Genomic DNA, 19,862 nt, shown 5'->3' on the forward strand with positions numbered 1-19,862 from the left:
GGAAATTTGAACTCAATTGGGCGTCGAAGTTGCGAGATATGAATGAAATAAAATAAAAACCCTTGTCACACGAAGTTGTGTGCTTTTAGATGATTGATTTTGAGACCTCAAATTCTAAACTTGAGGTCTCGAAATCAAATTCGTGGAAAATCACTTCTTTCTCGAAAACTACGTCACTTCAGAGGGAGCCGTTTCTCACAATGTTTTATACTATCAACCTCTCCCCAATACTCGTTACCAAGTGTGGTTTTATATGCAGATAATTATTTTGAGTAATTACCAATAGTGTCCACTGCGTTTAACGAGTTGATGTATGTAATTGTTTACTTATATATTTATGGAAAGCTGGAAAACATTTTTACAAACTCAAAAGGAAAATACACAATTTTAAATAGAATCGGCTTAGAATGACTTCCCCCGACCAAGCGACCAACTGACCCTGTCAAAATAAGATGCTGCCATTAGGTCTGCCAAATACATTAAACCAAATTCATTTCCAAGCTAGCTGGAACTTGCAGTAAGATTGCGCCCTCTATCATATTTTGTGTTGAATCAAAATCATTTAAATTTTGAAGTCAACAGAGGGGGTATCACACTACAAATGCTTTTCTCTCCGTTTCGTTCGTGGCTATGTGTAGGCCTAGGTGATTAAGTTAAGCTCTTTCTTTAGGGTTCCTGACATCACACACAGAATTAATAAATGAAATAAAGGTTCTATAGAGAATCTAAAAATAGCAAAACAGATCTGGGATCTTCACACTTTCTCTATGCTCGGATAATCTTGCCTCCCCTCAAAAGATCGTGATAGGGGTGCCAGGAAAAAAAAATATGGTACCTCTTATAGTTGACTGTATAATGTAGAAACCACGACGTGATTTGATTAACCGACCACCCATCCAAATTGGGAAAGGCCTAAGACCGGGTGTATATTATGTGATTGACTAATTACAAGTCAAGTCGGGTTCAGCGTCCCCCCGGAATGGGAAAGGCGTAATCACAATTCACTTATACGAACTTTATGCTGCGTCTGGGATTTAGTGTTCCAACAACATGTTCCGTTTTTAAATAATACTTTGACACATTGATAGTTGGTACCTACAATATCCCAAGTTTTAAAAGGGCGAAGTTGCGAGATATGAATGAAATAAAATAAAAACCCTTGTCACACGAAGTTGTGTGCTTTTAGACGATTGATTTCGAGACCTAATAGTAAATAGTTAATGGCCTCTGTCATAAATCATAACTACTCAATCTTTTTCAAAATTAGAACAGTCACAAAACTGATCAGAACCCAAAAATATATAAAATGAGCAAATGAATGAATGAATGAATGAGTATGGGATGGGGTTGAAAAAAGCCTCTCACAAAAACTAAAATAAATCCTCGATCTTGTTAACATTAATACAGTCACAGAACCAAATTTGACATTACAGAGCCAAAAGGTATGAACAAGTTAGGGTTGAATGCAGCAGAAAATTTAATAATAAATGCAGTCAAAGAAATGATGAAGTCGGCGAATGGAGGGATGGAGCGAAGTAATAAAATATGAATGAAAGGGTCGAACTCTCGGAGACTTTTGTGACAATGCAAGACTTTCTTTTCCCTCTGTTTAATTTAAAGCTCCTTTCGAGCAGCCAGAATTGGTGTTTATTTACCAGCCTTATAAGAAGCGAGTGACCTATTTCCAATAAATGACAAGAAAAGAGGCTGTCAGGCTATCAAATTATTCACATGAAATGAAATTGCTATAATAATCTGGATTGATTTGGGTTGTCATTAATTTTAAGGAACGCTGATTGATTTCTCCGCATTTGGTAATTTGCTGATCTCATCTCCACTTTGTGACATATTTGGCATAAAACAGTATATGCTACAAAAAGTGAGGTGTGATTTGTTGTTTTCAAAACCACAACACCTTCAGCGTTTTATGAACCTCTTTGATTGTTTTATTTCTTTTAAAGACACTGGACACTCACATGATTGGTAATTGTCAAAGACCAGTCTTCTCACTTGCTGTATCTTAACTATGCACAAAATAACAAACCTGTGACAATTTGGGCTCAATCGGTCATCGAAGTTGCGAGATAATAATAAAAAAAAAAACACCCCTTGTCACATAGACTTGTGGACAAGTCGTTAAATCGGCCCCCTCGCGCTGAGATAGTGCTCTCGCGAGATCACTGCTCTCGCGCGAACTGATGGCTCCCCGATTTTGACTCCTCATTAATCAGTTCGCGCGAGAGCAGTGATCTCGGGGGAGCACTATCTCAGCGCGTGGGGCCGATTTAACGACTTGTCTACAAGTCTACTTGTCACACGAAGTTGTGTGCTTTAATATCCTTGATTTCGAGACTTCAAAGTCTAATCTAAGTTCTCGAAATCAAATTCGTGGAAAATTACTTCTTTCTCAAGTACTCCTCTTCAGAGGGAGCTGTTTCTCACATGTTTTATACCATCAACCTCTCCCCATTACTTGTCACCAAGTAAGGTTTCACGCTAATCATTATTTTGAGTAATTACCAATAGTGTCCACTACCTTTAAGGTTTGCATATTATTTACAAAAGTTGAGTTTAGTATCTGGTTTAGTGGCCAGGGTATTTTAAAAACGTTTTTCTTTAGCAATAGGACATACTTTTTAAAGGCAAACTTCAATTATTGACAATTCAAAATGTAACCGACCAACTTAGTCTAGAATATTCATCTGATTATGAAACTCTCACCAACTACTGATACTTGGGGAAACTCTTCAATGCAGTACGATGTAATAGTACACTTGGTGTTTATTTATTAACCTTGTGATCTGGTAAAGGGGCTGAAAATACTCTCATAGCAACCCATAGGAACTTCATGTTCTATAGTCTATAATATGGGTTAATTCGGGTCATCATTTTCAACACAAGCTGTCTAAAGTGACCAAAGGTTATAAAGGTTAACTCGAAGTCTAGACCAACTGAAAATTAATCTGTTCTCGAAGTCATGAACACGATGCTCGAAAGAAAATGCACTTGGACTCAAATTGTATGTATAAGGCCTTAAGTCGTTGCCAAAATACCACTTTCTTTCTGCTTTCCTTCTGCTTTCCTTCATAATTATGCATTAACGGCAAAGTAAACACATGTTGGTTCCGAGAACCGCTCGACTGTTTTAATACTATATAAATGTAGATGTAACTCAAACAATAAACTAAGATGAGAGCACTTCATTCCAAAATGTCACATTTTCTTTAGATATCACCGACAATCGGGAGCGATTGTGCACGTGCACGCAGGAAGAATAATCCATAGTTGGAATACACAGTCTGTGTCACGTACCTGAACTTCATACTTTTTTTCGGGGGGGGTGTCAAAAAAAAGGTCGCGTTTTTGAGTAGGGGCGAAAATCCTGTGCGAAAGGTGTGGACGCATGCAGGAAGAATAGTCCAGAGTTGGAATACACAACTTGAGACACGTATGCACTTAAAAAATGTATCTTATTCTTTTTCATCATGCCCCTTTTTTTTTGGGGGGGGGGGGGATAAAAACTGAAAAAAAAATTCCGAAAAATGGTCGCCGTTTTTGAGTTTTTGAGTAGTGCCGAAAATCCACAGCGATTATGTGCACGCATGCATGAAGAATAATCCATAGTTGGCAGACGCAACCTGAGTCACGTACGTTTCCAGTGACACTTTAAAACGTTTCTAAGATTCACATTTTGGGGGATAAAAACTGACATCTCTTTCCATAACCACCTTACAGATTGATTATGTTGATTCAAAGTATCGTACAACCGAACGGTTAGCTATACATTGAGTTTAGTCTAGCAGCTGTTTATAGTGTGTATTATAAATACAGTAAGAACAATAAGCAAGATAGTATAACATTCAAGAATCATTCATCAACATATTCCAAACGGATGAACTCTTCAACTCACTAAGTGTTTATAAAGTCAATGATTTATGACATCATTCAGTGTGAACAACAACCACTGCACGATTCATGTGTCTAAAGCACATCCAACTTCGATTACATTACCACAATGCTCACACGTAGGCCTAGCCCGGGAGCATTTTTTTGTTTCTGTACATCAACATTGTTTCTGCCGAAGTGCTCTCCAATAGAGAGAATCATTTTTTTCTTCAAAATCGATTCAGAAAAGGGAATCCTTCAAAACAGAATCAGGATTTTTTTTAGATGGCACTTCTTTACTACAGAGGAATAAAACAATGCACCCGGGTGACTTCTCCGCTTACTGCAAGTCAACCTCCGTAGAGCGAAGGGTATAGTGAGATCGCATTTAGTGAAAGTCACGTATGCCGTAACGGGTTACCAAGGTCAAATCTGTCCTCCTTCATTGCCATTGAGGTGATGATGGATTGAGACGGGTACCAACAATTCCCGTCTATAGCGTCTGGAATAGAGACCAATAAGTGTTTTGATGTTGCATCAAAATACGGACTGTGCACACGTCAACGACCAACTGGTTACAGCTCCACAAGTCTGGAATGTTCCTAACTCATTCACTATAAAATGTGACGTTTTGTATGACCTCCTTCATAGCCGTCGACTAAGAACGTCAGAAAGAAAGACTAGTTTTGACATCGCGTCAAAATAAAATTAAAATACGGACCGTGTACAGATCAACAACCAACTGGTTACAGCTCCATGTCTGGTTTTTCCCCAACTCATGCACTATACTGTCGGGTGTTACTATACGACACCTTCCCTCGTTCGATTCAACGATACCCTAGCTTAAAGACTTTCGACGAAATCGGCATTTAATTTGGTCGACCCCTTTGGTTATTCTGCTGATGGTTTGGACTGATAGCATCCTTCGTATCCTTTTCAACCTCGAACATCACTGGGGAAATGTAGTCGACAACGTTAGCCAATGATGAGAGGATTATGTGGACACTACTACGGGAAGAGCTTCTCCGTATAGGGTTTCGGTAGTAGAGTCACTAACCAATTGACTCTTGTAGATTGAGAAGAGCAGACTGGAATTGTGTCTCGGGATACATCTTCTGTTCCAAGGACTCCTTGTAACTAGTCATTTTTGGACCTCGTTTTCTCACGATGATGTGTGGAAAATTATAGTAAACGCTTTAAGGTAAGGATGATTAAACCTAAGTTAAAAACGTGTTATATGTTTTTTATTATTGTGCTTTTGGTCTTGTTCTGTTTTGTTTTGGTTTTTATGTTGTTGTTGTTGTTTTTGTTTGCTCGTTTGTTTTGTTAGTTTGGTATTCCCTTTTCTTCCTTTCTGGAGGTTGGGTTTTTGGAGGGTGTTTGATCGTTTGTTTGTTTGTTTGTTTGTTTGTTTGTTTGTTTGTTTGTTTGTTTGTTTGTTTGTTTGTTTGTTTGTTTGTTTGTTTGTTTGTTGTTTGTTTGTTTGTTGTTGTTGTTGTTTTCTGTTTTTTTAATGTTTGTTTGTTCGTTTTGTTAAGGATTTTTTAGGGGGGCGGGGTGGAGGAGAATGGGGGGTTTCATTTGGCACCAGTGTTAATACCAACATTTCAGAGATGTATTTCTTGGATCTTTACTTTATTTTTCTAGCCCCCTACAGATCTTTGATGATTTTCTGGTCCAAGCACAGGCCTACCTATATGGCACAGGCATAATTACTTCAAATCGTATTTGTATTGACTTTATGTTATTAGCTTTATGCATTGGTGCCTTGATTGGTTGACTGATTGACTAATTGGTTGACTGATTGACCTAGGTGTACAAGCCCCCCCCCCCCCCGCCAGTCATGTCCTTCGAAGATTTGCCATATCCAGCTTTGTATAATACGTAAATGGTAAACATCATTTTGTACGAACGAACAACAAGTTACAGTAGTAGTGAATTCGTGATGAATACCTTTTGATAATAATAGTTACAAATCTATAAATAAATCAAGTTCTCCTGGGGCTAAAAATAAGCGTTACTCTTTGTTTGATGATATTGACACGACTTGTTTGCGTGGTGTGTTTAATCAAAACGAAATAAAAAGTATTGGAACGAATGTTCTACTAATGCGAAAATCAATCTATTCAATGTATAGGAAACAATATATTGGTATTGTCATTCAAAGATCTGTCATGGGATCAATATTGGAACTATAATTTGACGTGGCACTAGTCAAATTTTTGTCCCAATAGATTTTGTACAAGATAACCATGAAGCTCTTTTATTTGATTAATCTCAAGTTACGGTCACAAACGCTGGGCTTAATGGTGAATTTGATATGATACAGCAATTGGGCCCTCAATTTGGCAAAACAATATGTTTATTTGATTTCAGATGTACGTGCGTTATTGCGTTCGAGGCCTGCCATGGGATGTTTCAACGCCTTGAGAGGCTGTAAGATAGTGGGTCTGGTTGTCACTCCTTCATTTCATTGCTCTTTGGTATCACTGGTACCACATCCAAGTTCGGTTTACTCTGATCTGCAAAGATGAACTGAGTATAAATCGGCAGGCACAATTTGGGGTGTTTTTTCAAAGTCGGCTTGAAGCATAACAAGCATCATGCAAGTCAGCGTACCATATTTCCTAGCGGAGATTGTCATCGCAATCACAGCAGTGGTTGGTAACAGTTTAGTCCTGGTGGCCTACGCCCGGTCATCGCGTCTCCAGACGGTCACTAATTACTTTATCGTCTCGCTGGCGATCGCGGACTTTTTAGTTGGACTCGTGGGTGTGCCCTTTGCTCTCCTCACGGGGGAGGGGCAACCTCATAACTTCTACGGCTGTCTGATCATGCTGACTTTCTTATTGTGGCTGTGTGCCACCTCAACCTTCAGCCTGATCGGGGTCACGGTGGACCGGTACATCGCCGTGGCCTTCCCATTGAAGTACCCGGCAATCATGACGACACGACGGGCTCTCGCGACCATCGTTGGGTCGTGGATCCTGGCCGGGATTGTTGGTTTTCTTCCGGTAGTTGGATGGAACAGAGGAGAGCCGGAGGTCCCGCGGTGTATCTTCATGCAGGTCATCGACATGAAGTACATGGCTTTTAACTGTCTAGTGGTCATTTTTGTTCCATTCACTGTGATGCTGGTGCTGTATGGATTTATTTACAGAGCTATACGAAAACAGGTAAGATTGAAATGCATGCTAAAAGATTATTTTTTAAATAGTTATATGGTTATGACTTTTAGTGTATTTTGAAAAGCTTTAAAGTACATCTGCGATTGCCTCCAGAGTATCAGCACATCACAAGGGCCCCCATGAGACGGCAAAAGTTTCTTCGCTATTTCAATTAAAAATGCAATTATCCAACAAAGCCCTCTGCTGAAGGAGTGGGATTTAGAAGTACATGCACCACTGATTGGAGATTTTTCTCAGAGTTTGTGCGTTCACTCATCAAAATTTCATGTTGGTGTCCAACCTGTGAGTTTGGGTTCAAGATGGTTCAATGCACTTGTACGCGTCCATTAGCAAGCCCTTTTAGCTTTAAGTGTTTCTCGTCACGGGGTGATTTATTGTTCGTTCATTTCAGCCAAGTTGGCCGAAAGAGCTGTAAAACTCCTCAGGAGTGACGATATACTTCAGGGGATGAGTTTCACAAAGAGCTAGGATTGATCTTAACTGCAAATTCAATCGTAGCTGCTAAGTCAAGTGTGACGTCACAATACAAATGGTGATACTGACAATTTGTCTATCATCTAGTCATTTATTTATATTATTCACTTATTTGTTCAAGCTTTAAAAATGTCAAGGCAAAACAAAATATTTTCAACCAAAAACAATCGAAAGCTTGGGGATGACTAAAACGCAAACAAGATCACTATATCTAAAAGACAATTATTATACAACAAAATACAATGCAAAACAAACAATAAACAATGAGTGACACAATACCAACAAAATAAAGAACTCACACCTCTGGGGGAGGCACGATAACCTATAAACAAACGTTTAAAAGAGAAAATCTAACTTAATTTGTACGATAGATGATTGTGATGACGGATGATAAATTATTAATGATTGACTTTTCTCCCTTGTTTCTAAAGAATTACGGCCAGCGCGCGTGCAGTAACTAGGTGAGAGTTCATAACACATACAGCCATACCAATGTTCCTAAGATTTCCCCGTTGTAATTTATCAGCCGGAACAGCTAACATGAACGCAAACAAAATGTCATGGCGAAGCATGAGTTGTTCAAAAGCCTAACTTGATGAACATTGCAACGGCCTGATATGTGTTCATTGGAAGTGTACTTTTTCCACGAGGCAATTACTGACGCTTGTGTAAAACAAACTGCATTCTGTGCTTTTATGTGAATGCTTATTCGTTTATGGTTTATATAATAAAATATTTATTGTATCTATGAATGAAATTATGACTATTTTGATTGAAGACTAAACCGCATGGGAATAGTATGGCAACATTTTATTGTCACCAAAGCAAGTAAATGGGTTAACTAGACAGACTGAATCTTTTATTGTATTTCTCGAACCCTGTTTTCCCTGTTTCCCTGTTTGACCCTGTTTTCGCGGCAGACAGTTTTGTAAATTAATTTCCTTTGTTTGTATTCTCTGTCGGATGCTTTGCTATAAAAGGTTAAGTTTTTTTTTTTTTTTTTTTTTTCGAAATCATACACTATTTCCTTCGTAAATTTTAGGTAATAATTTGTAAGGCAAACTGTTCATAATGAATCAAATGGTACTCTACTACTTAATTCTTATGCATTGGATTGTCAACCAGTTATGAATGGGTGGCTGTGGAGTAGACCATGGACATTCAAATTCTCCAGGTACACCATTTCAATAGTGGGTTGGTTGCAGCACAGGCCTGGTAGATTGCCTCTGTGCCCCATGGTCATTGCCTCTGTGCCCTTGAAACGCTACACAGAAGAAACTTACAATTCCAATTCCTAGGGTGCCCTTTACCAAGGAGAAAAAGCCTTCATGCCCTCGCCCTTTCAAGAACGAAGCATACAGGCATAAACACACATACTGTAGGCCTTAACATCTGATAAAATTAGTTACAGTGATTCCAAGATGTTGACCAAGTCTCTTTAACTTTCTTATATTTATGCTTGCCAATTTGCACTATTACATTTGATTGAAGAAATTACCAGAGGACAAACATTTTCACTGATTTGTTCTATTCAAATACGCTATTATAAGAACGAGTTATATATGATTATCGAGTGGTTGCTAGAAAGTTACTCCAAATCTCATGCAGAATTCACATTTCCCAAATAATGACTCAATATGGGCTCAACGGCATAAACGGTTACACAATTCTCTTTCGGTGTTCTCAGAATATTGCACGTTATCAATCTGTTTGCCGCCGGTTGTGCGGCACCGAAATGTAGCCCGAGCCCTAAAATGTAGCCTGACCTAAATGTAGCCCCAAACATAATTTCGTGACGTGCTTCCGTCATATCGGGCACACCAACTTCGGAACCTAATAAGTGCAACCTGTAATGATGTTACATTGTGCAGGGGAAGCCTGGTTCCCGATAGTCCTCATAGCCGTCGGTGGATCAGACCAATATCTAGAGAAACTTATTGATCGGAAAAGTTCTTTCAGGAGGCAACGATCAATCAGTGCTGCAGGACGTAAAATCAAGAACAATCTTCACCACTAATGTATTTAGTTCTACTTCGTCCACTCCATTTACTCGGCAGTGCCCATGCAAGAATATAAACGCCATATGAGTAAGTATGGTTAAAGGAAAGTAATGTATGCTTTGGCAAATGCTGTGTGGTTATTTAGATAAGAATGTGTTAGTGGGGTACTATCGTTCTAAAGACTGATTTTAACTTGTGCGTCCCTGACTACTGAACTTTAAGATACGGTGCTGATTTTTAAGCTGTCGGATTTACCTTGCTGTAATAAAACTCCACGTTAAAATGATGATAATCTGAAACGATGACAAATCAATTGTTGTCTTGTTTATGTTTGGTAGTTCGGGACCAAGTGTTTGTTTCAATCATGTTGTAGAAAATGATACCATGGAACTGTTCTGTGGAAGTTTCATTGAAAAGAGTTGTAGGTTTTTACATAATATTTCCGAAAATCTGGAGCGCCTGTCCGTGCATGAAGACTAATCTGAAATTGGTATACACAATCTGAGAAGCGTTACTATCAGTAACGCTTCTCAGATTCTCAAATTGCTGGGGATAATTGCAGTACTTTGATGTCACAGTTTTCGTTCTTAAAATGTATGATATTAGTCTTGTCTTGAATTAGGACGAGTTACTCGTCTTAAATAGACCTTTATAATGGGGTTGCCATCTTGGTTTTACTCCAATCCACGAACTCATTGTAGGCCTATAACCAAACTGAGGCTGGACAAAACAATAATCTGGTGCCATGTTTGCGCAATGAATGTAGCACTCATTACTGTTACTGGAAACAGGGAACATGACCAATAGGTGACCAATATGGTGACTAGTCTTACTTAAGTTTTATAAAAAAAATAACTCAGAGCCCTAGGACTAGTCCAAGGTTAGGACTATATGTGTGAAATCGAGGGAGGCAGACCCTTTAACTGAAACGGTATCATGGCGAAACAATTCCACTGCAGATACAAATATATTCTGTCACAGTCAAGGATTTTCCAGTCTCACATATTTTCATGCGCGCAAATGATAACACCTCTTTTTAAGTGTCATGCTCATCGAGGGCACGAGGGCTGAAACGAAAAGTCGAATCCACATTACATTGACGCAGCCACAAGAACTTTATTTCTGTAGGCTATAAACACTCAGCCCCAGCACGCCAGTTAAAGGCAGTGGACACTATCGGTAATTGTCAAAATAATTATTAGCATAAAACCTTACTTGGAAGCGAGTAATGGGGTGAGGCTGATGGTATAAAACATTGTGAGAAACGCGGCTCCCTCTGAAGTGCAATAGTTTTCGAGAAAGAAGTTATTTTCCACGAATTTGATTTCGAGACCTCAAGCGAGGTCTCGAAATCAACCATCTAAACGCACACAACTTCGTGTGACAAGGGTGTTTTTTTCTGTCATTATTATCTCGCAAGTTCGACGACCTATTGAGCTCAAATTGCCAATAGTGTCCACTGTCTTTAAGTGTATGATAAATCTCACATATTAATAATAATAAGGAATATCCATGTTTACATAACTAGCCAAAATGCACTTTGCCTTGTAGTGACCCTGAGCAAAGTGAAAATATTCGTCTTAAGAAGAATAGCTAAGAACATAAACATAGCAGCAGCTCGAATGAAAAACATCCATATTGGCCTGAACTTTAAAAGTGTATCCATAATGACTAGACAACAGGCTGCAACCTGCCTTCATCAAGCCTACTGCAAACCAACACTGTTAAAAAAGTCTCCTTCCTCCCAAGATCCTTTGCAGAATGGAACAAACTATCACAGGATGTTCGCGACGCACCAACTATTAGTATTTTTAAGAGTAAACTTCAATATGGATATGGGTAACATCATCAGGGGGGGGGGGCTCACTTCATGTAAATCATTGCTGCTCAGTCACCTGCACGTGTACATCTCGATATGTGGAGAATGTGCAGTAATTCACCAGAACCGGTACTAGCCAAATCATAGAGTGTGTCCTTTCTCTCTTCAGACAAATAGGCTGTGGACGAAACAACACTTGTTTCAAAGGTGGCTCAAGGGGCCATTTATCATCTTGATGATGGAGCGATTTTGTAATAACACTCTCTATAATTGCAGGAGGAATTCATACAATATATATTGAATGCGTGTGAGACTATAACTCAATGGCACTGGATACCTTGGAACTGTCAAAGACCAGTGTTCTCACTTTGTGATCACAGCATGCATAAGATAACAATGTGAAAATCTGCCTCAGTTGGTCATCGAAGTTGCAAGAGAATAATAATGAAAGAAAAAACACCCTTGTTTTACAAGTTTGTGCGTTTCAGATGCCTATAAAAAGGCCTGAAGTCTTTTTATTGGGTGGGAACATACCTCTTTCTTAAAAATTTCCTCAGAGGGAGCCGTTTCTCACAATTTTTTATATCAACAGCTCTCCGTTGCTCGTTCCCAAATAAGTGTTTTATGCTAATAATTGTTTTGAATAATTACCAAAAAGGTCCAGTGCCTGTAATGTTTATGTTATAAATAAATGCAGGGTGGTTATTTTGCTTGCACAAAGTATCAATATAAACACGATCACTTAAAGTTGTTTACTGGAGAAACTGCTCAACGTAAAGTGTTATAGATTATTCTAGGTTGTTAAGCGTGTGGGGGCTTATCTAAACTAACCCTAAAGATCAATCAAAATCCATCAAAAATGCAGTGCTGGTTTGACTTTAAGGCAGTGGACACTATTGGTAATCACTCAAAATAATTATTAGCATAAAACCTTACTTGGTAACGAGTAATGGGGAGAGTTTGGTGGTATAAGACATTGTGAGAAACGGCTCCCTCTGAAATGACGTAGTTTTCGAGAAAGAAGTAATTTTCCGCGTATTTGATTTCGAGACCTCAAGTTTAGAATTTGAGGTTTCAAAATCAACCATCTAAACGCACAGAACTTCGTGTGACTAGGTTGTTTTCTTCTTTCATTATTATCTCGCAACTTTGATGACCAATTGAACTCAAACTTTCACAGGTTTGTTATTTCATGCATATGTTGAGATACACCAACTGTGAAGGCTAGTCTTTGACAATTACCAATAGTGTCCACTGGCTTTAAGCGTGTGGGGGCTTATCTAAACTAACCCTAAAGATCAATCAAAATCCATCAAAAATGCAGTGCTGGTTTGACTTAAAGGCAGTGGACACTATTGGTAATAACTCAAAATAATTATTAGCATAAAACCTTACTTGGTACTTTAATGGGGAGAGGTTGATAGTATAAAACATTGTGAGAAACGGCTCCCTCTGAATTGACGTAGTTTTCGAGAAAGAAGTAATTTTCCGCGAGTTTGATTTCGAGACCCCAAGTTTAGAATGGAGGTCTCGAAATCAAGCATCTGAAAGCACACACACTTCGTGTGACTAGGGTGTTTTTTATTTCATTATTATCTCGTAACTTCAATAACCAATTGAGCTCAAATTTTCAGAGGTTTGTTATTTTGTGCATAATCTTGAGACACACCAAGTGAAAAGACTGGTCTTTGACAATTACCAATAGTGTCTATTGTCTTTAATGATGATGATATTATTACAGTCAATGAGGTATACTAAAACTTATAGTGAAAGTCTCGGCAGGTTCCGGTTGGAATGCATAAGAATACTTCCACCGATTTTTTTTTTTTTTTTTTTAAGTTTTTTTATATTTTATTTTATTATAAATGGTTGTGCTCCAATGACAAATTGAAACATTTGCTTTGGTAATCTTGGTCAATAAAACAAGTTATACAATACAAATTGAAAGTGCAGTTCAACCCTGAATAGGTCTAAACCAATACTTTGTTCCGACAAAGGTGATTCCCTTAACATGATGAATTCATCGCATTATTGGATTGTATTGGCTAGGCTTTAACGATTTCTGAATTGCAACTTGTTCCAACTGTTTGATAAAGGTGGTCGTGATTTGACTTGAATTGGATTTTCTAACAACTGCCTTGCGGCAATTTGAAGCTGCCAATTACAGTCAAATTTCTACGTCTGCTCTTCAATATTGACTCAATTATGCTGTGCAAAGTTGGTAAAGCGACTACATGTATAGACATCACAACATAAATAAAAACAAACATATTACATACAAGTTGTTGCTGTTTTATTATTATTATTTGTTTTGTTTTATATCAACTGGGATTTTATCAGGATTGTGTGGCAAGATTGATCCACATTTTTCAATTTTCTTGTTTTAACTTGTCAGATGTTGTTTTCTCGAATATGAATTCATTTCAGTGGGAAGGGGTTACTTAGCATCACCTTCGTAAGTCAGTAAGCCTTCTTAAAAGCACACACATTTGTGCATCAAGGGTGGATGTTCAGTTTTCACAGATTTGTTACTTTATGCATCACCAAGCATCACTTTACTTTTCACCAAGTGAGAAGACTGGTCTTTGACAATTGCCAAAGGTGTCCAGTGTCTTTATTAAGTCGTATGGACACAACATTTATCCACCATGATATCTCCGAAAATAATGTCATATCACACTAAGAATACACCAAGGTTCCATCGCTATGTAATGCAATACTTATAGGGGCTTATAGCGAAAAGAACTCGAAGGAATGCGACACCAAATACTAAATCTGTTTTTGTACACAAGAACTCCTCGATATAAAATAACCACTTTCATTTTGTCGAAGGGATGAACAACACACTTTGTATTAGCCACTAGCGGAAGTTAGCCATCACCAAGCATTACAAAGTATCAGCCAAGCAAGGAGGCACTGTCAAGATCGTATTCCACTCCCAAGCCAATATCGCGATATTTACAAACTTGGCAAAACACACCTCTGCGGTGTTGTTCGTCCGTGGGGACGACAGCAGAACACGGTGGTTGGGTACGAGTCCAAAGCAGACTTCACAGAAAATTCAGTTAGTCCAACTAGTATGTCTAAGGCCTACACAACAAATACTATTAAAAAACGAGGTCTATTTGTTTTTGTTGCTAATGCAGATGCAAATTAACCGGTTGAATGAATATATTTCCAAATAGGATTCAGTGACTGTGAAAAATCAATTATTTGAGTTATCATGTGGGATTGCTTGTGTAAAATCTCAATCAATAGAAGATTGCGTTTCTTGAGGTCAGAGTGAACTCCGTAAAGTCAATTAGTTTATGGTGACTTGACGTAAAGGGAATGTATATACGTTTGGTAATCACTTTTAAAACGTACGTCAATAACAATTTACTTGGATAAGTGAATCAGCTTTCGATAGTATTTTAAACCCATTTTAAATACCATTTCACTTCGAAGTAATGTGGCTATCAGGAAAAACCAGGATCCCAAAATATTTTGGAGAATTTGAATTTGAGAAGTACTTAAAGGCAGTGGACACTATTAGTAACTACTCAAAACAATTATTAGCATAAAACCTTACTTGGTCATGAGTAATGGGGAGAGGTTAATGGTATATATAAAACATTGTGAGATACAATTTTAGAACTCAGAACTCAGATTTAGCACTCGAGGTCTCGAAATCAACCATCTATTAAACGCACACAACTTCGTGTGACAAGGGTGTTTTCTTCTTCCATTATTATCTCGCAACTTTGATGACCAATTGAGTTCAAATTTTCACAGGTTTATTTTTTGATGCATATGTTGACATACACCAACTGTGAAGACTAGTCCTTTACAATTACCAGTTGTATCTAGTGTCTTTAAGTTTCTCATTGTGTACTAAGATTACTGATTAGTCTTCCTGTGTGGACATTATTATAACCGCTCCGGATTTTCCGCAATATCTCAAAATTGCTACCACCTTTTGAAATGTAATGGTCATAAAGTAGCAAGAGAACCGTTCCATAAAAAGATAAACTTTGCCTTTAAACAGTAAGGGTTTCTGTTTATTGGTTCAAAAGCCAAGGCAAGTTAACAGTTGATTGAAGCCAATTTTGAATGGGACTCAGTAACTGTGAAACTCAAATCATTGACAACAATATGTAATTACAAATTGAAATTAAATTCCAGGCTCGCGTGATGACCAACGGAATGTGTTGTTTTAATAGTTACATGCCGTGTTACTTCCAGGTCGATTCATAGCTTCTGTGGGGTTGATTACTGTATCTGCTCTAATACAGAGTCTTAATTGTGGCAATATGAGTTGCAGATTATACTTTTGGGTGAAGTCTACTGCATACGACCCGACCGGATTGTTGCGTGGTCAAGCAATCTTGGTTGTGAAGAGAATATGACGTAGATTGTGACTTAGGGAAGGGATACGTTTTTGGTAATCCCTCCTAAAATAAATAGCAATAACAGCTTCTCCGGATATTTGAATTATTAATACAAAAAAATCCCCAATTAGGTGTTTCCGCTGTTGGCTTAGTGAAAACAACAACAAATGATTGCAATTACCACACTGTCAGTATGGCAACAACAAACGAACTTGGTGTAATTATACCATGACGTAAATCCTATAAAAGGAAAAGCACTTTTACAATTTGACGTATCTCATGGCAATAGTAAGTCTTGTTGAGTATCACTGAATTGGACAGAGCCATCAGTTTTCCATTAATTTGTTGTAGACGTGTTAGTGAAGGGTGTATATATGGGGCTTATTTCGACGGCAATCCAAGAAGAAAGCTGTGAGCTTGTTAGCTATGGTAGCCCAAGGGGCGTCTCGCAACCAATGTGAATGTTTATATGCGATGCAAGAATTTTCACATACGAATTATTTCAAACTTTGTTTACATGTCTTTAGATCCCTTGCTCACCAGTCAACCTCATACATATCTGACATACTACTTCCATTAGGTCCGCACTGCGTTCCCTATACGCTCTTCCTCAGAGAACCTCTTTGCCGAAAATCGCACCGTCTATATAGACTGCATGTGTATTTTACTGCTGCTGCTCCATATGTATGGAGTCGTCCGACCCATGAAGGACTCATCAATCCGTGACTTTGGTTCATGGATTGCTAACCGTGACTGGGAGGAGGTTTATAGCAAATCAAGTGCTACAGATAAATGCACAGCATTTTATGCTATTCTGCAGGAGGCCATTAACACTCACGTCCCGACAAAGACAATCAAGGTCCACTCAAAGGATAAACCATGGATAACTGCATACACAAAAAGCCTCATCCTCCAAAGACAGCAACTATTCCACACCGAACACCGCTCTTCAAAATGGAAACAGCTTCGTAATAAGGTACGCCGAGCAATTAAACAAAACAGGGAACACTACTACAAGAATCGAGTACAGCAACACAAGAAATCAAATCCAGCTGAATGGTACAAACACATCAAAATCATGACAATGGACAAGAAATATACGACCATCAACCCTCCTCCAGGTGTTAATGCAGGTAACCCTAAAGATGAGGCCTCACTTCTGGGGAAAGTGCCATGCTAGAAAAAATCCAACGTAGAGCCTGTAAGATAATGATGGGCAGAGAGTACTTGAGCTATGAAAATGCTCTTGTCAAGTGTACCCATCTGCAAGACCAAGCGATGCCAAACAAGCCCTCTTATATACATGACTAAGAAGTGGAATGATAGTCACTAAACTTTTTGTTTTCTCTCATGCCTGCCCAGCATATCCAGTTTATTTTGTATCTATTTATGTTTTCGTGCCATGTTTGATTTTAAATGTTTGTCTTAATCAGCTTTTTTTTTTCTTTTTTTCTTTTTACTTCAATTTGGCCTAGTATTTGTTTTGTTTGCATTTGTTTTTGTTACTCCCTACGTGAAATCTTTTGGAGGTTAATGTTTGTGTCGATATTCTTGCCATGCTTTTATTAAAAGATTGGTCTGGGGGATTGCAGTTTGAGACCGGTCCATTTTTGATTTAGGGGTAAACATTTAATTTTTCAGTGCCACTGTTTTATTTTGGTGCATGAAGTGGATTGGTCCCTGACTGCGGTCCTTTGGATTGACTTTAAATCCCTCCCATTGAGAGTGAACTATTTTCTAAATAATCTCCGTTTTAGAGTGTAATAGTTTATATGCCATTTTAATTTTGATTGTAATGTTTTACTCATATGTTTAATTAATTAATTTTGAGTAACTGTTCTCCTCCCTATAGGAGTGTACCGTACTTCTCCCTCTCAGTTTTCTGTGTAAGATTTAGGCAATTTTAAATAGTAATGTAATGTTTTACTCCAAATTTTTAACTATGCAACTGTTCATGTAATTCTGCTGCTGGCAGCGAATTGAATAGAATTTTATTAAACCACTGAATAATATAATAATAATAATAATAATAGAACTCACAATTACATCTTCACCATGCAACTACACCCGGACAAATCAAGAAACAACTTAAGACTCATTTATACTGAAATACTTGACTGTTTTATTTCACCTTACATTGGAACATCTTTGGTTTTGATTTAGTTTTTACGCATCTTCTGTTGGCGCTTAGGAAAGGGGCGCCTGCTGTAAATGCTGGTGTATGAATGTATTTATACGCATTATTAACGATGTCATGATTTTTTTGTAATGCAAATTAATGTACACATACTATTTGCGATATCCCTTCAGGGCAGTCTTACAGAGATACCAGATGACGATGTTAACGATTGCACTTTAGGTCAAGATGGACTGCAGAGTTGATCAGAGGAGAGAACCCGATCTCTTAAACTTCAGTTTGTCATGAGTGGCGAACATGCAAATAATATACAAAGTCTATACCCTGTTTCCAATCAATCATTTTGATCGTCATGCACGCACTGGGATATGAATAAAGAATCAATGGGTAAGTGCTCTCCAAAGAGCTGCTCTTGTCGAGTAGAGGGCTCCCATTAACTGTGTATAGCTTTATTGTAAACATTTTATATACAGAATATAACTGAATTGTATTCTATATAGTTACATAGAGCATACACAATATAAATTGATAACTTATAAACTTGTTTCTCAGTTCACTTTTGTCTGTTAAGCATGGAATACAGGAGCCTCGGCAATCTCGACCCCAAAACTCGGGTACACGGCCCAATCAATACACATGATGTTCCCGTAGATCGAGGACATCTCTTTGATTGTTCTCCGAAAACGTTGAATATATTTTAAACTTATTTTTGTCCCTCTATGTTTATTTAAAATACTGCGTTGTTCAACAAAATGCATTTTTGGTTACTTACTTCTTAAATTAAATTGTTGAGGCTATGTATTGTTTTGAAAATAATAAAGAAGCCTATAATTATGGCGTAAATGTATGCGGGGCTGAATTGAATGGCATTGAACTGAATCGAGTTGAATGGAATTGAAGCGAGGACGTACTCGCTCTGTCAAAACATCTGTATCCCTTGTCTGATACAAGCCCACCTTTTCACTGAAATAGTCTGCGTGTTGTGTTCTCTCTTAAAGGCACTGGACCCCTTAGGAAAATGTCAAAAAGAGCAGTCTTCTCACTTGAAGGTATCTCAACATGTGCATACAAATTAATAACGAACCTGTAAAAATTTGAGCTCAATTGGTCGTCGAAGTTGCGAGAGAATAATGAAAGAAAAAACACCCTTGTCACAAACGTGTTGTGCTTTCAGCCTAGATGAGTCAATATAATGGGTAGAATTAACCACATGTCAAAAGGGGGATCATTTAGCCGAGATTATCAACATTGTACATGTTTTGTACGAACACAAGTATTAGACACAGCTCTCTCGCTTAATGTTTCGAATGACGTGGATCAAACCAGAGCAGCTTGAAAAACAATCGTTTGTTTGTTTGTTTTTAATCAGTTCTGACTCAAGCATAAACAATCACCACCCGGACCACATGTAGGTCAATATCAAAGCAATAATTTAATTTCCCGAATTCTGTCTTCAACGGTCCTACCAAAAGGCCGAGTCAATTTCGTAATGTTAAACGAAGGTTTCAAAACCCATTGTCAATAATGTACCCAGCAAGGTCGAGTTATCTCGGTTAATTATTAATTTTGTAAAGCAAACATCTAACTGTGCTGCATAGTATAATATATAATATTATTATGTGGTTGTTTCTCACATTTTCTTTGAAAGGGTTTTGATACCTTTTGTAGGTTAAGTTTTTGACCATACCATGTATTCCTACTGTTAATGAAGATGTATGTATTAGAAGTTGTAGCTTTATAAGTCGTTAAGTTTTTGAGAGTCGCCTAATCAATACGCTGTACATGCTAAATTATTATTCGAGACGAAAAAAACAAATAATTTACTTTCGTGACATTGTTTTACTAATTTCTCCAAAACTACAGCACCTCAGCAAGTAATATTTTAAGGTAAGCTTTCTACCATCATTATCTTGAAATCGTAACGTAAATCTGTGAAAGTTTGTTTTGTGTCGTACAAAACAAACTTAACAACGTTGTAGTATGTACTAA

At 37.9% G+C, this 19,862-nt stretch overlaps 1 protein-coding gene across 1 annotated transcript in view; it reads left to right on the forward strand.

The window, feature by feature from the left end:
• Positions 1–4,613: 4,613 nt before the first annotated feature.
• LOC117290971 (probable G-protein coupled receptor No9) overlaps positions 4,614–19,862 on the forward strand; it is a 31,605-nt gene continuing 16,356 nt past the window's right edge. The window contains exons 1-2 of the mRNA XM_033772560.1: positions 4,614–5,086; positions 6,262–7,061. Coding sequence (XP_033628451.1) covers positions 6,489–7,061 — 573 coding nt within the window. The 5' untranslated portion in view covers positions 4,614–5,086; positions 6,262–6,488. The remainder of the gene's footprint in view (positions 5,087–6,261; positions 7,062–19,862) is intronic.

Source organism: Asterias rubens, chromosome 5 (assembly GCF_902459465.1).
Source record: "Asterias rubens chromosome 5, eAstRub1.3, whole genome shotgun sequence".
NCBI lineage: Eukaryota > Metazoa > Echinodermata > Asteroidea > Forcipulatida > Asteriidae > Asterias > Asterias rubens.